The sequence below is a fragment of the Triturus cristatus genome, chromosome 4_1 (assembly GCF_964204655.1).
Source record: "Triturus cristatus chromosome 4_1, aTriCri1.1, whole genome shotgun sequence".
Lineage (NCBI taxonomy): Eukaryota > Metazoa > Chordata > Amphibia > Caudata > Salamandridae > Triturus > Triturus cristatus.
The window spans coordinates 856,404,012-856,426,618 of record NC_140585.1 but is presented as its reverse complement, the minus strand read 5'-3'; the positions used below and the strand labels follow the sequence as shown (position 1 = coordinate 856,426,618).

The 22,607-nt window shown below is 43.8% G+C and overlaps 1 protein-coding gene and 1 long non-coding RNA gene across 6 annotated transcripts in view; both read left to right on the top strand.

The window, feature by feature from the left end:
- Window positions 1-22,607, top strand: part of RBM17 (RNA binding motif protein 17) — a 244,489-nt gene that overhangs the window by 16,179 nt on the left and 205,703 nt on the right. For 2 of the 5 annotated variants that reach the window (XM_085653556.1, XM_085653555.1), the window contains exons 2-3: window positions 2,258-2,387; window positions 11,495-11,634. In XM_085653556.1, coding sequence (XP_085509682.1) covers window positions 11,512-11,634 — 123 coding nt within the window. In that variant the 5' untranslated portion in view covers window positions 2,258-2,387; window positions 11,495-11,511. Of the gene's footprint in view, window positions 1-2,257; window positions 2,388-10,479; window positions 10,798-11,494; window positions 11,635-22,607 lie in introns of those variants that run through there. The other 3 variants (XM_085653554.1, XM_085653553.1, XM_085653557.1) reach the window with 2 other exon arrangements.
- On the top strand, window positions 12,476-16,375 carry LOC146855663 (uncharacterized). Its single transcript, XR_014980864.1, has 4 exons — window positions 12,476-13,094; window positions 15,363-15,420; window positions 15,506-15,588; window positions 15,670-16,375. It is a non-coding gene; the product is annotated as an uncharacterized LOC146855663 (long non-coding RNA).

The following is a 22,607-nucleotide window of genomic DNA, read 5'->3' as shown; positions in this document are numbered from 1 at the left end:
CACTCTGCAGGCTGGTAGGTGATGCTGGCTCCATCTTGTGCCGAATGTAGTGCAGGTGTGATGTCACTGCAGCCATATAGTGCCAGCCAGGTGCCCTGACACCAATCTTTTTTCCACACCCATTGATGCGGATCTAGCGCTGCTCTCTGTGGGATCTATCCCAAAAAGTTTCTATTTTTGCAGTGCTTGGGATGTCTTGCCTGAAAATATCAGGTCTTAAGCTCTGCCACTCCTCTAATGGACAGATGCCCATTTCTGATACTCCCAAGGTCAACCTTTGGTTTTTATGGCCTGTGTGAGGAGTGCTAGGCAAACATTTTCATAGTGCATGTGATGAGTGTGAGGCTTGCTGCAAATCACACTATAAGTCAGAGTCAAAATTACACTCCTCCTTCAGTCAATGAGGAGGAGAGACAAAAGCACATTAAGAAAAGAAGACCTGAAGACTCCACTCCCAAGTGCTGCTTGCTCTCGAGAGGTAGGTCACATCGAAGTTCCCCCACCTCCAGTGTTGTCCTGCTCCAAACTGGTTAACATCAAACTGGAACAATCTGACTCTGGTCCCTAAACTAACTTCTGTTCCGGTCCCTGCCAGCTTTGGTGTTGTTTCTTTAGCCAGTTGTTGCTCCCTTCCCAGCTTATCCAGAATTTCCTGTACCGGGCGCAGTTCCTACATGCCATGATGGCAGTGTTATGGAATGCTGGGGGGTCCTCTGGTGCACCTATGAGCCTCATGTTTTAGAAAAATATTGGCTTTTGAAGCCTACGAGCAAAACCAATCTGACCATTATCCCATATCATTTACATTGAAACACCTGTAAAATAAGGGGCTTACTATTTGAGGGACAACTACACATTGGGCAAAGAAAGCAAAGGTGGCCAGCGAACGAATCAAAATGTAGTTACGTCCACCCACTCTTCTTCAGCAGGGCACACAGTTTCCGTCTAGCCACCGATGGATACTTTCTTGCCTAAATAAACAAAACAAAGCTTTTAAGTTGGAGAACAAAGGTTGCTGGGAGACATTAAACTAGAAAAAGAATTGTAGATGGCTACCCATTCTTAAGGAGGTTTATCCGACCTACTGGTGAAAGAGAGATATGGGATCATGCCGCAAAGTTCTTCTGCAGCTTCCTAAAAAACCAAACATAGCTCAGTTGACACGTATAGGATAATTGACTACTCGCAGCCCAAGATATCAAACCGGGTAAGTGGTCACCTTTTGCTGCATTCCAACATTGTGATCATCTTTAGAAACATTAATATAAATCCTTTTTGTCTTTGATCTTTTGTATCGCGATATTCTCTAAACTTGATCCACAATCTTAAAATAGAATTTGCTTTGATCTGGTGGCAAAAAAGGACAATGTCATCGTTGTATAATAAAGTTGTATTCTGTGTAAGACTAGGCATTCTTGTGAGAAAGCTTGAAAGTTATTCGACAAAAAGTGCAAAATGAGGGGAAACATGACAACTCCGGTTGTGTTCCATGCTGTATATCCCTTTATATTCATTTTGTCCACATATTGCATGACAAATCAGTCTTGAACCTCTGGGTTTAGTATACCCATAAATCCGGTGAACTGGGTTGGGAATTTAATTCGTAGCATTACCTTTAACACATAAACCCAGTTCACCAGATCAAATACTTCTCAGTGTCAAAAAACCAGGTGACCAAGGGGAGTAATTTATTCTCCCTATAATCTATGGCCTCCCAGAGATAGTGTATGCTGGCTGTCAAAAGTGAACCAGGGGTAAACCCTGTTGGGATTGGAAGAAGCAGCTTGTGGTTAAAATAGGCCACACAATTTGCGAAGCTTCTCATTAGTATTTTATAGTCTGTTTTAATAAAGTAATTGGCCAGTGTAAGAAAGTGTATTATTATTTGGACGGGGACTACTCACCTCAACTAATAATCAAAACCCATGGCAGGATCAACTCTTAAAGTCACTAAATTAACTTGAGCTCAAACCTGTGGCAGCTATGTCACTTCCTTATCAAGAGCAACGCCGATACACGGCTTAATCATTAACAGTGGTGGTGTGGCGGACATCTTTTAGTGATATACTAAATTGGTGTAGAAGTTTTCCCAGTAAATATTGAAGTGAAAGGATTAATTATTAAAAACTGGGACCGCCCGCATTGACCGTATAAATGTGTGTATATATTGTATAAATTACACTGTATGTATGTACATAGGTACATTACAAGATGGCGCCAGTAATTCCACCGACACTGTACGCTGTCCTCTGTCTAGGTCTATGTTGTGACACGTGGAGATAACTATGTATAAAATATGGCGTTTCCCAGTGTGCCGTTAACACCGAGGAAGGCAGTCCGCCGAAACGCGTCTGTTCCGGAAATAAAGTCCTGTTGCCACGCCACCCGTGAGTGCTTGCATTCTTTGTAATTGAAAGGATTTGGAGCGATAATATATATATATATATATATATATATACACATACACACACACACACATACATACATACATACATACATATGATGCTTGGTGAAGTTTTATTAAACCCCACTATGTAAATACCCGTATGTACATAGAAGCAGCAATATTTTCATGGTCTGCTGTCCACATTTATGAATTTATGATGTGGTACATTTTTTCATGCTTTCAAATAATTGTAACTCACTTATATATACATAAATATACAAATGGCATTTATTGTAGTTATTAGTTGCAGGCGCAGCCCTCTATATATACATAGAAGTAGCAATTTTAACATGACCTGACATACGAGTATCCTGTGGTGTCGTCTATAATTTTCCCTTGTATAAATGTATTTGCTTATAACCGGGGGAGTAGATCAAACTACAATAACATGTACTTGTATAACTGCTCTTTTCCATACCGTGAGAAGTATAAGTTTGTCATGCATAAGTATACTGTTGCTGTATATTCATGAGTTGTGAGTGTAGCCGTCATGTGGGGAAGAGATAACTTTTGACTAATCTTCTGAGGTGTACATGGTTGTCTGTGGATCTTCTGTTTGTGGGTAGGGAATATCATAGTTTAGGTGCTTGAACAGAGAAAGATGTTCGACCCATGGATTTGTTTTGTGTAGGTAGGAATTGAGGCTGGGAATCATTCTGGAGCGTAGGTTGTTGATTTTCTTCCTGATGAAGAGTGGTCCTTTGCCATGTATTGCTTTGTTCGTGACGCAGAGCAGCTTAAAGGAGGATCATCTGGCAACTGGTAACCAGTATAGCACCATTAAAGCAGGAGAGATGTGTGCTTGTAACTTCACCTGTAGGAAGAGTCTAGCGGCAGCGTTCTGAATTCTTTGTGGTCTTCTCATAGATGACAAAGTTGAGCCGTGATACAGACCATTAGTGCAGTCCAATTTTGTTAGAACAAGAGAGATGATAGCTTGAACCTTGTATGAGAATCCTCGGTGTGGGAAGATGCGTCAAAGTGTTTTCATTGTGAGAAAGCTTGATTTGGCTACCTTATCCACTGGTGGATTCATTGACAGTTTGGCATCCATGATAAAAGTTTTTTTTTACCTCCTTAGATATTATTGGTGGTGGTCCTAGGTCGTCAGGCCAGGTGTAGAAATGATCATAAGTTTTCCATTCGCCACAGATGAGCTTCTCGGTTTTGGAGACATTCAATTTGAGGTGACTGCATGTCATCCATTGGTTTAATGGTGCGGAGGCAATCAAAGAGTGTTCATGTTTTAATGTCCTTTGGGCTTTCCAATTTTAGAAGTGTTGACATGTCATCAGCATATTTATGGCAGATGATGTCAAACCCTGTGATCAGATCTGGTAGTAATTTCATTTAGATGTTGAAAAGCATGGGTGAGATGATAAAGCCTTGAGGGGGACGTCTGCTTTAATGTTGTATGGTTTAGAAGAAAATGGAGGGTATGTATATTATTTCTTCTGCTGTGTGGGTAGGATGTGATCCAAATGAGAGCTATGCCCTCTGTTCCGGTTTCCTCAAGTCTTTGGATGAGTGTATGATGATCCACTGTGTCAAAGGCTGCTGAAAGGTCCAAGAGAAGGACAGCAACGCTGTTATGTTCCACTGTGTTTTTAAGGTCATCCCAGATAGAGATTAGGGCTGATTTAATGCCTCCTCCTGGATATAAACAAGTTGGAGTCGGAAAGTATTGAATTGACTTTAATGAATTGTGACATGTGGGGGTAACCTGCTTTTCTATGAGTTTGCTCAGGAATGGTCTGTTTGCTGTAGGTCTGTAGTTGTCGGGGGTCTTGATTTCCAGGTTAGTATTTTCTTTTGGGGGGGAGGGGGGGGGGATGCATGTATGCCTTTCTCTTTTGGTAAAACTCCTGAAGTTAAGGAGTTGTTGATGTGTGTGCTTACTGGGCTCGTCGCTCAAGTTGTTAGTTGGATGTTTTGAACATTTGAGGTGGACATGGGTGAGAGGGGCAGCCGGCTGGTGTGCTTGCTTTAACAAGGTACAGAAATGTAGTTGGTGATAGTTCTTTGCAGGAGCGTAGTTGCTGTGTTTGCCTTTGACTGGAGGGTATTGTTGGATATGGGATGTGGTTGTTGTTTCTTTTTTTTGTTGAAGTAGGTATCCATCATATTTGCTTTCGATTTGTAAGGGTTAGTACGTTTTTCACACACATTGTGAACTAGGATTTGTAGCTTCTGAACATTTTAGGTTATGGAATTCAGTGAGTTTTTATGGGGTTGTTTATTGGCACACTTTGCACTGTGGATTTGGTGTGAATTGTACAGTTTTGCTTGTTGACGTATATTCTGTTGGGTCTGTGTAGGGATATCTTGGCTTCAGGGTTGTTTTAATTTTAAGCCAGTTGCGTTGAAGCTTTAACATTTTGTTCTTTTTTAAAATTCTGTATTCATCCAACATGCATGTTTCCTTTTTTATGCTTGGAAATCTTCAGAGGAATTAATTAGATCAAACGCTTTATTGACCCATCCATAGTCTTTTGTACAGAATTGATGGTGACTAGGTCTATGTTGGAGGTAAGGAGATTTTCTAGTTAAACCAAATTCAGCTTGTTCCATGGTTTGTACATGGTTGAGGGTAAGATGGTTTTAGTTTTGTTGGGGTTTGGTGTCTTGTGTTGGAAGGCAACGTGGAAATGATCTGACCATGTGACAGAAGTAATACATGAACACTTCATATTTATAATTCTAAGCTTACGGTTCAATTTTCTGGTTAGGTAATCTAATTTGTTCAGCAGGCTTATCTGTATACTTGGGATATTCGAGCAAGTCTCTTAAACCGACAAAACTTCTAACAAATTCTTTTCAATTAAGTCACTCTTCCACTAAACCTTCATCTTTGAGTCCTGCTGACGCCTGTATTGATCTGACCTCCCTTGCTGTCTCCAAGATGTTATCCTTAACTCAGAAGTCTTGAAAAGGGCATTATCTGTCCCAGCTAGACCAACTTTTCTAAGTCTACAAACGGTGACTGTCTGGGTGGGTGACTTTTTGTTATTCCTTTTTCCCAACTTTATGCAGCAAGTAACGTTTTGTGGATTTTGTGAGGGGCTCTTCAATAATAGATCCAGATTCCACTTCTTCCTGATTGCCTAATGAACCTGAAGCTAGATCTCTGTGATCGTTTCTTCAAGTCTTCTGTTTTTCACAGGGTTTTTCTCATGGATATATCAGTGTCCAGTTTTCAAGCCGGACAGATGTGCTCAAGATCTCTAATTCTATCCTCTGCTCCCAAAATCCGACCTAAAAAAGTTATATTTTCTGTGTAGGCTGTGTTTGAGGTCTCCCAACGCTTCTTTAGACTTGGTTTTCTTACGATTTGACTGACTATTGAACATCAAGTGGGATAGCCTTTAATAAGGTCATTGCACGGTCTGTCAAGCAGTGGTCTGTTCTGCAAGAGAGGAAAAATCTGAGGAAATGATAGAGCCTCTTAAACCAGAACAAATCTTTCCATTTCCTTCACTTGCGAGTTCGGACTCAGCAAATGTTGTTAGCTGCTTCTTCAGATATCCTGGACTAATAAATATGTACCTGTTGTTTTTCAGGAATACTTTGTTTTTATTTCTAATTTCACTCAGTAAGCCTCTAAGATCTACCACTTGTCTCCTTTGGACCTGAATGCATTTGGCATTCATTATGGATTTTGTAATGGAGAGGAGGATTTACCATGAGGATCATTGGCTTTGTTCTATGCGATATTTGCCTTTTTGGTGGTGTTCTAATACTTGCTTTTCAGAACATGCCCTTAGGGTCTGTTGCTCTTGTTCTCTACTTGTAAAAAAAAAACAAACAAAAAAACTTCAGCCCTACTGTACTGTAACATCCTAATTTTCCTGTCTGCCCTACTTGAACATGAACACCAATGTTGGTTATTAGGCAAGGTTGAAAAATGTCCTAGATATCGTAACAGAAAGTTTCAATTCTATTAAGGAGGCGAGGATTATGCTGTACTTTTTTCACTCTTTTATTCAGCAGCCATGGTGACAACAAAGACTTAATTTACCATGAAACTCGAGTTGAAGTCAACATTAAAAGTAATGTCCAATTAGCAGTCAGGAGCCCTTTGATAGTCCGTCGTTTCGGCAGCCTCCTCTTTCTTCCTGTGAAGGAAATGAGAAACACGGTCCTCAGTCTTGTTTTGACCCATCAGATCCTGAAGGAACATAAACATACGTCATGAAAATCCATACTCGTGACTCTGCTAATAAGATGCACAATAAATCGAGAGAGCCATTGTTGAGATTAAGCATCAAACACAATTGATAAACTGCAAAGAGGTTGAATGAAACCTACCAACCTTTACGAATCACCTATAAGTCAGGGTGGGTGTAACCACAGTATTCCGGCTAGGCTAATCCTCGCCTATGCATCCTTTATAGAATTGAAACTTTCCATTATGACAGCAGGGAACGTTTTCATTCTATGTTTGTACCGGAGGTGAGGATTATTCTGGTTTAAAGCTTCTTAACAACCAGCGAATCAATGCGGGGACTGGTTTAAATTGGAGCCTTTTAACGGTCGAGTCAGAAGACCAGTCCGCTACATTGAGAATATCCTCTAGGTGCGCCCCTAGTGTGAATGCCTTGGAGACCATGGCACTTCTCACCCAGGGAGCACCGAATATCTTAGTATCAACGCCTGCTTCACACATCACCCATCTGGCTTATAGGCGAGGAGACCGCTTTTTAAGGTCAATCAAGAATTGCTTTTCGCCATGAAGACGGATGTCCGCTGTCATCAACTCGTAAAGTATGATAGAGCAAACCACACACAACTTTGGGGAATCTGGAAAAGAAGGATAAGAAACCACTTGTAAATTGCATTACGTATTTCTAGAGATATGGAACGTAACCCCGTCCGGGGTAAATACCCTACCTGTAATGAGTTCTCTGACATCGGAGGCTCTTCGACATGAAATCAAACCTAAAAGGGTAGCCAGTTTGGCAAAAATCTCCTTTCGCGAGAGATATTTATTGGCTTGCAATGACAGAAAAAGGTTCAAGACCTTATTGACATCCCATAATGTCGAGTAACAGGGTTCCGGAGGAAGATATCTAATTCCGTGCAGTTTCCACACTAAGGGATGTTCTCCCACTGGATTGTCGCCCACCGGCGAATGTCCCCGGTGAAACTTCGGATCTGAAGGTAAGTGAAACCCTCTGCATCTAGTGACGCGAGAAAATTCAAGATGTGGACATTGTCTGCTCCCAATGGAACCAGATGTCACTGATGACACCAGCATCAAGTTCATTCTGATCTAGAGAGCTGCTGGGGCTATCGGCCCACGCTTTTGAGAGGAGGGACACCATGTGGTTTGAAAGCCCTGGGACTTTCCAGCGTTCCTGATAATCCTTCAGGCCCTAAGAGGTAGAGACCCCCTCCAGCACCAGATAGTGGGGATTCCCCTCCTAATCTCAGAGGAATTCCAAAAAGAGGGGTCGAAGGATTGTAAATCCTAAGAAAGTTCCAGAAGGACCGGATACCAGACTTGCAATACCCAAATTAGGGTCACCATCTCTGCCTCCTGTCTCGGTACCTGGGCTGACTAGATGGCTAACTGGGAAAAGGCTTACCCTTGTTCCAGATGCCAGTTCTGCCGAAATGCATCCGTGACTGTTGCTTCGGGATCTGAGCACCAACTGAAGTACCTGGGGAGATGATGGTCCAGGTGGGACTCAAAAAGGTCCACTTGGAACGGGCCCCATTCAGCCTGGAGGGCCCTACATACCGACTGGTGTAGCTGCCAGATGCTCGCATCCTTCAGATACCAGAAGTTCCAGTCGGCCACTTGGTTGGATTGCCCCGGGAGGTGTTCTGCGTCACGGAAACTTGATTCGTGAGACAGTAGTCCCAAAAGCCCCAGGCCAGGTCGGAAAGGGCTTTGGGTCGTGTACCCCCTTGATCCATGGGCCAGCAACAGACTGCGAAGGAGCATGCCAAGAATTTGAGGCAGTTGAGCTGGAGGGATTTTTCGTGAGATGACCATTGTTCTCTGGTGCCAGATTCCCCACATCTCGCACCCCAGCTTTGCCGCTGGTGTCGGATTCGATGACTAGTTCCAGAAACTAAACAAAAATTGCTTTCCCCTTCCAGTTTAGTATAGTGTCAGTTCAGTTGCGGACCGCCTTATCTAAAGACTTACATTGCCTACTTGTGACAAAAGTCGCTACCGCAGGGACCCATTCTGCTGACCGGGGGTGTAGGAATAGGTCCGGGTACAACATATCTGAACACTCAGGGGAGGGAGTGGCGGGTGTCAGTCCCGGTAGGCATAGCATCGCTAGGTAGTGTGGATGACAGACACCATGGGTGGGACCCCAGGTTCTGGTTCGCATCAGAACCTGAAGGCGAGTCATTGGGGGGCGGGTACTGGCCGGGGAAGCAAATGGTATTGCGCTGGCAGGCTGTAGCCCAGAAGAGCCTGGCACAGGGGGCTCCAAAGCCAGGGGCTGACAGAGGTCCATAAGTGCCTTCCTTGTGCATGTAAAAGCGTCCAGGTTGACGCCAGGGTGTAGCATCCCTTTTACGCTTAGATGTAGGCGCAGGCTAGTCAAGCGTCCCTGGAGGTACCGGAAACAGGGTCCCCAAGGGTATCTTCCCTACCAGCAACACTCACCATGTTACCGGAGTTTCTGCTCCAGGGGAGCCACTGCCTGGATAACCTTTCTGAGGATCGAGCCGTCCATCAGCTCACAAAAATGATCATCAAATGGGAGATATGTGATCCCATCCTCCTCAGAATAGGTTTCTTCCACGTCATTCGTGGTGGGCAGTGACTTGGTGGGTTACCAATAGTAAGATTGACATGCACTGGAGTTTCTAGGTAAGCGTTAGGGTATAAAAATGAGGTGAGGGTCTCCCATCCAGAATATGTAGACTGAAAGGGCCACTGACAGGGCAGAGCCTGCAGAACAGCATTAACACCCACGTGGATTGCAGGGGTAAAATAACGCCTGGGCTGGTGTCCAGCCAGAAAGAAGCACAATCCTCAGAAAGAGCTAACCATGTTTTAAACAGACCCATGTTAGGGGCGTAATGCTCCAAGCGTATGGGGCAACACAGGGTTAACACTCCAGAGCTCCCGGCTGGCCGTGCTGACCGGTCTCAGGGGGATTAGCACCCCAGCTCGGGAGGCAATGCGGGTTCACTACAGTGCCCTCTAGTGGTTTGAGGACCACACCGCTGCAGGCCCCAGTGCTGAGATGCGCAATCGGTTGAGGGAGTGGCCGTGAAGGAGTGACAAGCGTTCCCATGGCCGCACTGTAAAGCAAATACATCTCCACGATCCACTTAACGAAAAATATCACAAGAAGCAATAATAAAGCATCAAAGAATAACATAAAAGTGGCCTGGGAGCACTTATCTCGGCTGCAGGAGCAGGGAAGACTGAGGAGGCAGAAGCAGAGACGAAGGATTATCAAAGGGCTCCTGACTTATGATTGGACATTACTGTACTTCATAGCGAGTTTCATAGGAAATAAAGTCTTTGTTGTTAATGTGCCTGCTGAATAAGAGTGAAGAAAGTACAGCATAATCCTCCCCTACGGTCTTGACATAGAATTGAGGAACGGAGGAGAGAAGTTCCCACCCACGCCTCAACAGAGCCATTATTACCTCTCCTTAAATGAAGCTGCTAAGGACTGCCTGTGGGCTTTGTGGTATCTTGCCTGCCTCCATCTTGTTTTACAGCAAGGTTCCCTCCCCTCCCGCACAATCTTCTCCAAATTCCACCTGCATTAGTAGAAGGTGGATTCCTTATTCACCCATGACCATGTAATGGTGGCACTGAAGGAGGAAGACCTGCTAGGTCATCTGTTAAACTAATCCCCCTTTCTCCATTTATCTGAGCTCAGAATGATTGGAGATCCAGGAAGAAGAAAAGTTTTCCTGCTGTGGTCTCTCAGCCTTGAGGGCCAAGTAACTGCTGTCCTCTGTTTCTTTTTTCGTGATCGCATACTGCTTGTGCTGCCTCAATCCTTCTTTCCATCGGAGTTGTGAGACTCCCCTCTGTCTTTCAGAAGGCCCATGGCAGTGTCTGCAATTCTGTGCATTTCGTCATTTGGTCCTGCATTGGGAAGGCCCTGGTGGAAGCAGACTCTGCTTGCTCACATCCGCATTAACGTTCTGCGCAAGAGTGCTACAGGACGTTGACACCCTCCACCACTGGCTGTGCTGAGGGTACACCATATCCCCACCCTGTTCTTATCAGCTGCAACAGCTCTGTAGCCTTTTTCAACACAACTGAAGGGCTCAGGAATCCAAAGAAAGGTGTCCGAGAGCAGTAAAGCACAGGCAAGACAGGGCATTTCCTGTGGACCTCAGCAAGTGATAAACAGGTAATTAGTTGTGATATTTTTTAAATTATGAGGCGTTTGTAGAGTTCTTTGGGTGACAAAAGGAGGTTTGCATCTAACAGCTGTACTCCTTTACGTCTCCTATGGTTTCTGTCCCAGTCCCAGATCTAGCCCAAGTGCTGCGAGGATCTCTAGTAGCGTGCTGCTTTCAGATGGGCCTCTTGTTCGCCATCTTTTTCCCTGTAAAAATTCTCTTAAAGGCAATCATCACCCTTATTCCCCCTTTCCACAGATCAAGTCATGTACCACATACAAGGCCCGAAATTCCTCATAAGAAAGATTGGGTCTGATGCTTACTCGCTTTCCTGCTGCTATAGGGAAAGCAGATGCTGTTCTTTACCTGGTGTATATGAAGGAAGCTCACTATGTAGTACCTGCTCTTGATGTGAACGAAGCACACACAGTGCTAACGCATTATGAGTACTGTTAGTACAGTTGCATTAAAGGTTTAGTGGGTTTGCTGAGTGGTATGAGCGTCCCATTAAATGAATGGCTGACTCCCTAAGACTTTAAGGTTTATGAACAACCAGTGTATTGTTTCTCTGTCGATTGTAGATGTTGTGGTTGAAGAGCTTTGTTAAATCCTAGCATGCTATTTCTTCTCAGCAGTATGGAGGGACATAGTAATGAGTGTGAAAACAGTTACTTTATTCGCTCTTTACTGTTCTTTGTTTCCTAGATTAAAATTGAAGTGCAATGTCCTTGTACGATGACATGGGTGTGGAGACCAGCGATTCCAAGACGGAAGGCTGGTCAAAGAATTTCAAACTTCTGCAGTCTCAGCTGCAAGTGAAGAAAGCAGCTCTGACCCAAGCGAAGGTAAAAGAATCCAATATAAATCGCTGCCTTACTGCACAGGATGCAGACATTGTAGCCTTAACGCACAGCATGCATGCATCGCAGACTCCATGCATAACATGCAGGTATTATATCTTCACTGCACAGGAGGGAGACATCACTAGCTCACTGCGCAGTGGGCACAGCATACATTCATCACAGTGCCACTCTCAGTAGTTCTGCTGATCTTTGGACCACAGTCCAGCATCTACATTCACACCAGCAGCATACCTAATGAACGAAAAAATCATAGCTTATGAAAAAATTGTTGTAAGCGAGGTCATGAATCTGTTGAACAATACGAAATACATCAGACACAACATCACAAAAAAAGAAAGACTCGCTCTCCATTCATTGAATGAAAATAAGTCTATTGTGATCAAGACTGCTGACAAAGGGGGAGCTGTGGTGGATCAAAATACAGAGGACTACGTTAATGAGATTAACCAACAACTCAGCTGTACGACCAGTTATGCTCGGATCCCTTGTGACCCTACTAAGGAGATCGCCAAACTGATCAGAGACCTCACGAACCGAGGGATGGAGGAGGGTTTTCTTTCGGAACCTGAATGTAAGTTCCTCAATAAAGCTAATCCGAGGATCCCTACAATTTATACCATTCCCAAAATACACAAGAATTTACAAAAACCTCCGGGAAGACCAATCGTATCCGGATGTGGATCAGTGTTGGAGCCCCTAAATCAATATCTTGATAGTTTTTTACAGCCTTTTTTTACAGCCTTTTGTGCAGGAAACTAGATCTTATCTCCGCGATACGATGCACACTATACAGTTGTTTGAGGATCAACCCTTCGATAAATCCACACAACTATTCGTCACACTGGATGTGTGCTCACTATATACGAGTATCCCACAAAAGAAGCAATTGAAGTCATCAGCAATGTATTGGACACTCGTCCCAAACCACACTGGATTCCTACTGAATTTTTGGTGCAACTGCTAGATTGCAATGACGAAAAATTATTTCATCTTTCAGAATGTCTTCTACCTCCAATGCAGAGGTGTAGCAATGGGCGCTGGATTCGCGCCAAGTCTAGCGAATCTGTTTATGGATCATTTTGAGGATAAAAACATCTACTCAGATCATAACCCATACATCAACAATATATCAGCTTGGAAGCGATATATTGACGACATTGTCATGCTGTGGGCAGGTACTGTGAATCAATTGATGTCATTCTTGACTTGGCTTAACTCTTGTAGTACGGACATCCAATTCACCGTAACTCACAACAAGGATTCAATTCCGTTCTTAGATTTGACATTGGAGGAAGAGAATGGTAAAATAGTAATGAATCTATATAAAAAAAACACTGACAGGAACACCTTGTTACAATACCATTCACACCACCCTAGGAACCTCGGGGATAACCTTCCGTATGGACAATTTTTGCGCTTACGTCGCAATTGCAGCAGAAGAGGTGACTATTTCAAGGAAACTAACATCCTCATTGCCAAACTAAGGGAGAGAGGATATCCAAAGGGACTCCTTAATAGAGCCAGAAAAAGAGCCTGGTATAGACCCAGGGAAACCTTGCTTGAGATACAACCAAAGAATCAAGAAATGGATAAATTGGTATGTGTTACCACCTTTAACACTCGTAGCAATGAGATAAAAAGGGTGATCAGAAAGTATTGGAATTTAGTTGGTTCTGAAATCAACATGCCCGAACCACCTTTATTTGCATTTAAACGTGCTAAGAATATCAAAGACCATGTGGTGTCTTCATATTTAGAACCACCTAGCCAACCTGACATTAGATCACTACTCAGTTTACCACCTATAACTGGTCACCATAGATGTAGCCAATGTAAAGCATGCCGTTATACGGTTTCTGGAATTAGCTTTGTCCATCGGGGTAAAACGTATGGCCTTGATCAATTTACGAATTGCAATAGCCAAAATGTCATCTACGCAATCAGATGCCCATGTCCCCTGATTTATGTAGGGCAAACGACCCAAAAAGTGAAGAACAGAATTCTGCAGCATTTAAGTAGAGTAAAAGGCAAGACACAAGGAGCTCCCCTTGTAGAACACTACACTAGATTGGGTCATACTCATGAACAAATCGAATGGTGGGTCATTGAAAAAATTGTTGTACATCAGAGAGGTGGCAATGTTGTTGGCTCCCTTAATTATAAGGAATGTCGCTGGATACACGTCCTTGAGGCGGTTAATCATGGCCTCAATGAACATGAGGAGACCTATATTCAAATGAGTAAATTATAAGTGTATACTGTTTATGCTGTGAATCTGTTCCTGTACTTGAGCCTTGCCTAAATACAGCTGTTTGCTTATCTTTAATCCAACAATTGATATGATTCAAGCTATAGCCAATGCTCTTGAATATGGTTGATATTACCATTGTGAACATCTAAGACTCCTTGTTATTATAGTATGATAGCGTGGTATGCCTTCATAACAGATGCATCATACTATACTAATATAATCGTGTAAGCATGGATGGATCTTGATTGATAACGTCTTCGTTACTCATCGGGGATAACTAACCTAGATTTTATCGATATGTCAGGATGTTTCGTTCTTGCTCCACTTTAAAGGTTTCCACTATAGTTTGGGCCCACTACTTACTCAGTATGACTAGCATCGGCATGCTATTTGTATTTGAGACTGTGAGTTAACATTACTATGCCTCATTTTGAGTCAAAGCATTTTCGATCGTATTTTTGACATGATTAGGGTACGCATATTTTTGCATAAATGTCGCTGTCCTAACGTAAAACATTTTAGAGATGCGTCTCACTGTGCATCCTTCCTGTGAATAATTCTATGTTTGGTCATTTATTGGGAACTAAATGCCGATGTAACATTTTACGGTCTTTTCAGGGGAACACTTTTTTGTATGTTGTGTTCCATTCGGGCCGTTAATGATTTACAATTATCGCTTCGCCCGTTTACATTCATATTGTAAGTTAAACTCCCTGCAGACACCGCTCTGGTTTTTAAGATTCGGTTGCTTTGGTTTCAGGGCTATGACGATACTGAATCCAGTCCGTGTTTTACAAGTAATTCCGGTCGGTGTCTTGTGCACTGATTACGATCCATGTCTTGCTTTCTAAGTAGCTGTCTTGTATTTCTCGCGCGCGTATATAAAATCAGCTGATTACGCTTCCCGCGTTTGGCCATTGTTTTTCCGGCCTGTGTGGAATCGGAAGCAGATTCATTGTGCTCCAAGTAAGTAATGGACCGTTTAGATTTGTATGTAGGCCTTAAATATATGCCTTCACTAATTGGGGTGGTTCAGGCTTTTTGTTTAGTTAACTTCAGATTTGCTCGTAGTCCGGGCCCCGTAAGCTCGAGTCGATTGAGTTTAGATTAGTTCTCTAATAGCGCCCTTATTTGTAAGTCTATTGTATACAAAATAGCGGTATGATTTATCCTGCACTGCTATGATTTGCTTAGTGAGTTTGAATTTGATAGCACCATCAGTATTAACGATAATGGCACATATTTCCATGTTCAAGGGGCATCATAGACGTTTGTACGAGCCCGTCCGTGGCATTTTAACTATAAATAAGTAAGAATTTGGTATGGATATCAGTCCCATGATATAATTCAGGGATCGTGTTAAGGCCTCGAGAAAGTGACACCTACGTTAATCCATTCAATCGCCGGTTATTTCTTGCTTGTCAGGTCATTAACGAAGATTCAATATGTCCGTTTATAGATTTTGTTGATCGCCTCGACGGTACTGTTCCCCGTGCAGGGATTAAATACATCTCAAGGTATGTGACTGATACTGTTGATTCACGATACGGGCAATGAATACATAGATCATACACGAGGGTGAATTTACGTTATTTATTACAGAATATATTGACCTGACGGAGTGAGAATTTGATTGACTTCACCGTATGCGTCACAAGGATAAATTACCGTTTCCTAGTCCTCAGGTGAGCATTAGCCCTACACTCACTTTAGAAAGAGTATAAACACACACACACAGTTTTTGATTATACGTTTTGTAATTGCAGGCTGACATGTATGTTATTGTCCTGATGAAGACCCGTCATCGATGCGTATAAATCTACACGTAATCTCAGGGTCGAAACGTCGACGTTACCTGTCTGATTGATCCATGCAATTTCACCATTCAAATATTGAAGGATATATATTGTGGTGTCATATGCTATTGATTTTGGATCATCCATGTTTAAAGTATATTTTTGTTCAATGTACATATATGTAGTTTTTGATGTCAATTTTGTGTTGATTGTCATGTCATCGTGCACTATTGGTCACTAAGTATGTTGTGATTTAATTTATTGTTTTTTGGTCAGTCCTGTATTGTAATAATATTTATGTGTATTCAAATACAGCGAAAAACGAAAATCATTTTGTGTTTCTCAAATTAATGATTTTTATATGTGTGTTTATGGTAGTGATCAAGTACACTTTTTTCAATAGTCCTTAGAACACATCTAGTGTCGTTTAAACCAAGCTTATTCCCAACAGAACCAATATTTCTGCTCCACGATCTTTGGACCGCAACGGATACAGTGAAATACTCAAAGACCTATCTTTGGCCCATAAATTAATTTTTGGAAGCTTTACTTTAGGCAAACGTATTAAAGTACTAAGGGTGCAACAACACTAAGTGATTCTGAATCCTAAAGGGGAAGCTCAGTGCGTTCAAATGCTCTGTGGCGATCCTGGCTGGAAAACAAAGATTAAGGTGAATTCCTGTGTCGCATAAGTCACTTGAAGCCACTTCACTATGGTCCTAGTGATGATACAATAAAGAACATTATGTTCGAGGCATATGAGCTGCAGATTACACACTATGCATAGACCGCCATCTGGTGTTGGGCCCGGATGTTTGCACTTGTTTTTGTCTTGGAAAGTCTTTGGAAGTCACGAGGTAGGTGACTCCTCCTTCGGATCATAGTGCGCATGGGCATCGGCTCCACCCTCAGATTGTTTTTTTCCGCCATCGGGCTCGGATGTGTTTCTCGCGCTCCAGTTGGGAACCGTTAACGGTTTTCTCTTTCGACTCGCAATCCTTCCCTTGTCGACGGTATTGTCGCGTTTTCCCAATCCACGCGACTCTCAACTTTGAAGTCTTCGATTCCGGTCATCGACGAAGGCCTTCGGGCCTACCTGGGCCTCATCTTCTGGCTCATGGAAAGGACGCCATTCAAGAAGTGTCCTCGATGTGGGTCGAAGTACCCCAGCACGAGGCCAGAGACTGTCCAGCTTGCGCCTCCTTCCGCTCCAAGAAGACGATCCGGGACTGACTAGCTAGAAGAACAATAGCTCGCTCGTCATCTTCGATCCCCGATGACCTCTTCCAAGAAGGCGTCGATGTTCCAGAGCAAGGTCGGGTCGAAGAAGGCCTCATCAGCGCCTCCGAAGCAGATGACTTCGACGTCGAGGACATCACTCCAGCTCAGAGGGACGTGAGTACAGATGTCGACCCCCCCCCCCCCCCACTCTCGACACTATCAAAAAAGGCTTCAGTACCACCTTCAGGCCCAGGTGCACACAGAGAGACTGCTTCCCATGCCCCGCCTTCGAGCCCGGTAAAGAAGCCCACTAAGCCTTTAGGTGACTCGGGTTCGAGTCAGCCTACCCTCGGTGCCGAGAAACATACAAAGACACTGAAAAAGAAGACGTCCTCTTCCTCATCCACGCCGACCGCTGCTTCGACATCTAAGCACTAGGCGTCGAATGCTAGCACCGGTTCCTCGGCACCGACAACACCCTCGGAGGCAACACAAAAACGTCCACCAACGAGCCCCAACTTCCATTCTTCGAAGCTGAAGACCTCGGAACCGAAAAAACAACAGGTTCCATCGGACAAAGACACTGCAAAACTTCACGGTTCCAAACCCCAGAACCGCTACAGAGTCTGCGCCGAAAAAGCATACGGCACCGAAGCCGTCGACTCCGAAGGATCTCCCTCCCACAGACAAACTGTTTTGCCCAGATCCTACCCAAAAGGCTCTTGGGAAGGATCCTAAGACTGGTCACTCAATGCTTAGCATCAAGAAAAGACCCCTAGATTCGCCTGCACCGGCTCCACCACCGAAAAAGAGAGACTTTGCTACCTCTTCATTAAGGAGCCCTTCTCCTCCTCCTCCTCCCCCACCACTCCGCTCTCCAACACCATCACCTACTCCAGTAGATGATGATGATGCCAACACCTCACATGATGCAGGGGGAGGTGCGGACGATCAACCCCTAGGGGACCCTACTGGCGCCCCAGACCCAAGGGATGATTACAGTGTCCCAGACGTCCCTTACACCCCACAAGACGACATCTATCCCTCCAGGCCTCCCCCCCCCCCCCCCCCCCCTCCCCTCCAGAGGACAATATCGGCTTCAACCAGGTCCTCCACAGAGCTGCTCAGTACCACGGGGTGACCCTTCATACAGACCCCGTGCGGGAAGATTTTCTCATGGACACTTTTGACACCACACAAAGGTCCACCTCAATTTTAACCGTGCTTAAAGGGGTCATTAAGCATGCACCAGAGTTCTTTAAAGACCCGGTTAGGGCTCGAGTCATCAACCCGAGAATAGAGAAAAAATATAAGGCTGCCCCTACTGATCCAGCGTACACCAAAGGCCCAGAACCTCTAGACTCCCTCGTAGTCTCCAATGCAAGGAAGAGAGCCAATTCCCAAACATTAGGTGACGCACCACCACCAGATAAGGAATCTAAACTCCTGGACGCCTCTGGCAAGCGCACAGCATCACAGGCAGCAAACATATGGCGCATTGCCAATACACAAGCGCTGTTAGCCAGGTATGACAGGGCACATTATGATGAGCTAGAGTCCATAATGTAGCACCTCCCTGACTGGTATAAAAACAGGGCCAATGAACTCATACAGGAAGGTAAAACCTTCACTAATACCTCCATCCGTTGCGCCTTAGATGTAGCAGATACCGCCTCAAGGGCAATAAACACCAGTGTCCTTCTGCGTAGGCATGCCTGGTTACGCGCATCAGGTTTTAAACCTGAAGTCCAGAGTTCCATACTCAATCAGCTATTCGATGAGCAACACCTATTTGGCCCTAATGTGGACGTATCACTTGAGAAAATGAAAAAGGATACAGACACGGGCAAATCTATGGGAGCCTTGCAGTCGCAAGCTCCCAGACGGTCCTTTCGTCGCTCATCCTTCAGAAGCACCCACAGAGGCTACTCCTCTGATAGCCCTTCCACTTCTTACAAGGCTCCCACCCAATCCACCTTTACTAGAGGTTACCAAAGGGGTGGTTACAGGGGAACAGTAAAGGCAGTGGCAAAAACAACAACTGCCGCTCTGCCTCCACCCCACCCCATGACTTCCCTCCACTTTCCCCAGACCATTCCACTCCAGTCGGGGGAAGACTCCACCGATTCCTCCCTTTCTGGGCAAACATCACTTCAGACAGGTGGGAGCAACAGATAATTCAATCAGACTACTGTCTCGAACTAACATCTACCCCCCTAAACATTCCACCCAAACAGCGTCCAATGTCCCAAGAACATCTGTTACTGCTAAAGCAGGAGGTAATCTTCCTCCTACAGAAAAGTGCAGTAGAACCAGTTTCCCTGCACCAACAAAACAAGGGAGTTTACTCCCTCTATTTTCTCATACCAAAAAAGGACGGCTCTCTAAGGCCTATTCTAGACCTCAGACCCCTAAACCTATACATACACTCAGACCATTTCCACATGCTCACACTTCAGCAGGTCCTTCCTCTGCTTTCCCAGGGAGACTTCCTATTCACAGCGCTCACAGAAAACATCTCAGATTCGTAGTGGACGGTCAGCACTATCAATTGAAAGTACTCCCATTCGGAGTCACCACAGCACCAAGAGTGTTTACCAAGTGCCTAGCGGTGGTGACAGCACACCTAAGAAGACCGCCCATACATCTTCCCATATCTAGACGACTGGCTCATAAAAGCTAGCTCATACAATCATTGTGTACAACACACTCACGCCACTATTCAATAACTTCAGGACCTGGGGTTCACAATAAACCACGCCAAGTCCCAGCTGCAACCGTCCCACACACAACAATACCTCGGTGCTACAATAGACACCTCAAGGGCGCTAGCCTATCCCAATCCCGCCAGGATAGCAAGCATACAAGCTCTTCTCACCAAATTCCAACCGGAACACTCTCTTCCAGCTCGAGTGTTCATGCGGCTAATAGGAATGATGGCCTCTTGCATATTCATAGTGCCTCATGCAAGACTCCAGATGCGTCCTCTCCAAGAGTGCTTAGCACGCCAATGGAACCAGGCTCAAGGTCAGCTAACAGATCTGGTGTTGGTAGACGGTCGTACCCATCGCTCTCTGCAGTGGTGGAACACCAAGAACCTTTCCAAAGGGCGACCGTTCCCAGAGCTGATTCCTCAAATAGTTATGACAGCGAACGCATCGCCCTCCGGCTGGGGAGCTCACCTACTACATGACACCATGCAGGGCAAGTGGACACCTCAACAAAAGTTACTCCACATCAACCACCTGAAGTTACTAGCCATATTCCTAGCCTTAAAAGCATTTCAAAGACACATATCAGGCAAAGCTGTCTTAGTCCGCACGGACAACATGACAGCCATGTATTATATGCAAAAACAAGGCGGGACACACTCTCTGCAGCTCTCTCAGCTCGCACAGACCATATGGAGGTGGGCTATACCTCAGAACATTTTTCTCCTAACCCAACATGTCCCAGGAGTCCAAAACACAATAGCCGATCTGTTGAGCCGTCAAACCCAACAAATCCACAAGTGGGAACTTCATCTGCAAGTTCTTCAACCGTTTTTTCAAATCTGGGGCAACCACAGATAGTCCTCTTCGCCACCCAAGAAAACGCCAAATGCCCAACCTTCGCCGCCAGGTATCCTCACCCATTGTCCAAAGGCAATGCGATATGGATGAACTGGTCAGGCAGATTTGCGTACGCTTTTCCGCCTCTCCCACTCAGATCAGATCAGAAATGCTTTTATTCGGTTTATAGAATATAACCATATAAGCAGAACAATATACAAACAATATATCATCGACTAAAATCCCAACATGGCTGTAATATAAATTACCAGACACAACAATTAATAATTGATAATTAATGCCTCTCACATTGGGGTGACTTACATATTCCACACAATATTAAAATGCATAGTGGCCTTCTAAAAAAAGGTCCTTCATACTCCAATAAATCATATTTATACAAACAAAAACACATTAGCACGTAAACGCAGCATCAAGCATTATACTCAGCAGGTAAAAATAATCCTAATTAATAATTATTGCTTTCCTAGCAGCCATACACTTCAATATATACAAAGCCACATAAAAACGGATGTCAGGGCCTTCTAGGGATGATACCAGCTTCATAGCCGTTTTTGTGGATCGAACATTATATTATATTTTAAAAAGATAGGTTTAAGATAAAATTTCCTCAAGGAATAATAAAACTTACAAAACAATACAAAATGACAGCAGCTTTGTCTTGAGATATTATCACATGGGCAAAGAGAATTGGTACCGCTTTTCATTTGCGGAAATGCCACTAAATGGTGGGCAATTCCCAATCTAAAACGGGTTAAAACAAATCTATGTGAATTACGGGTGATAGAGGATAGATAAGTCTGAAATCCAATATTTAAATTTAACTCCCGATAAAAAATAACGGTTGATAGCGTCCTGGATGACCTTTCCCCTTTCTCCTTATCTTGTAGGATAAAAACCTCTCTTTAACTCTTTTTTTGGGATTAAAGCTGCGGCCTCGGGTTCAAGAAAAATATTACATCCAAATAGAAGATGGTACCAATATTGGATGTATATGAGCCACAAGATTCGATTGGAATGGTCAAGCCTCAAGCAATCTTTAATGATTGCTTGAGTAAATATTGTTTCGGTCTTTGACCAGATTGAACGCCAAAGAGTCAGGGGGCGTAATGCAGCCATATCGGAAATGTGTTCGATTCCCACTTCAGCATGAATTAAAGCTGTTGAAGCTGAAGATGGGACGCACAGTAACTTCTTAAGGAACCTATTTTCATCTTGCTGCAGCGTTGGGCAACTTTTATGACCCCATACGCCCGCTCCATAAAGTGCTGATGAAACACATCTGGCATTATAAATCACCATCATATCTCTGATTCGTCTCGCTCCTAATTTAGATGAAAATCTAAATATACTATTGGTGTTCCTACATATTTTAAGACTAATATTGTCATATTCCTGCGTCCATTTTCCGTACCCTGAAAACGTCAAACCAAGATAGCAAAATGTCTTGACCGTTTGCATCTTTACATTATCAATAAAAAAAGATGACCCCCCTAATTTAGTTTTCTTCCCACAGGTCATCACAAAAGTCTTGGTTTTATTTATCAAGAGTTTTCTACTTAAAATAAATGAGGTAAACTCATTGATTAATTGTTGCAGGCCAATCTGGGTACGCGATATTAAAACGGCATCATCCGCATATAGTAGAATTGGCACTGCTTTCCCATCTATAAGCGGAGCATCTGCAGAAATCTAGCCAAGGGTTGTGTCAACTTTGTTAATAAATAGTGAAAATAAAAGAGGTGCCAGGACACAACCCTGTCGAATGCCTCTAGTAACCTTAAAAAAAGGAGTGCATTCGCCAGCAGGACCAAAGCGTACTTTACGAGTTAGTTTCGCGTACAGCCTAGCTAAAAAATGTACAATTTCATTGGGTGCCCCTAATTCAAGTAAGACACGCCATAAAATGGCGTGATCCACGAGATCAAAGGCACTGCTTAGGTCAGCGAAACAAAGATACAGATTGCCCTCTTTAGCAACAGTGTATTTGTTAATAAGGAGGTCAAGATTAATACACTGTTCTAATGTCCCCAAACCTTTCCTAAATCCGTATTGAACCTTTGATAAAATCCCATTCTCTACTGCCCATAAATCCAATCTCTTCAGAATAATTCT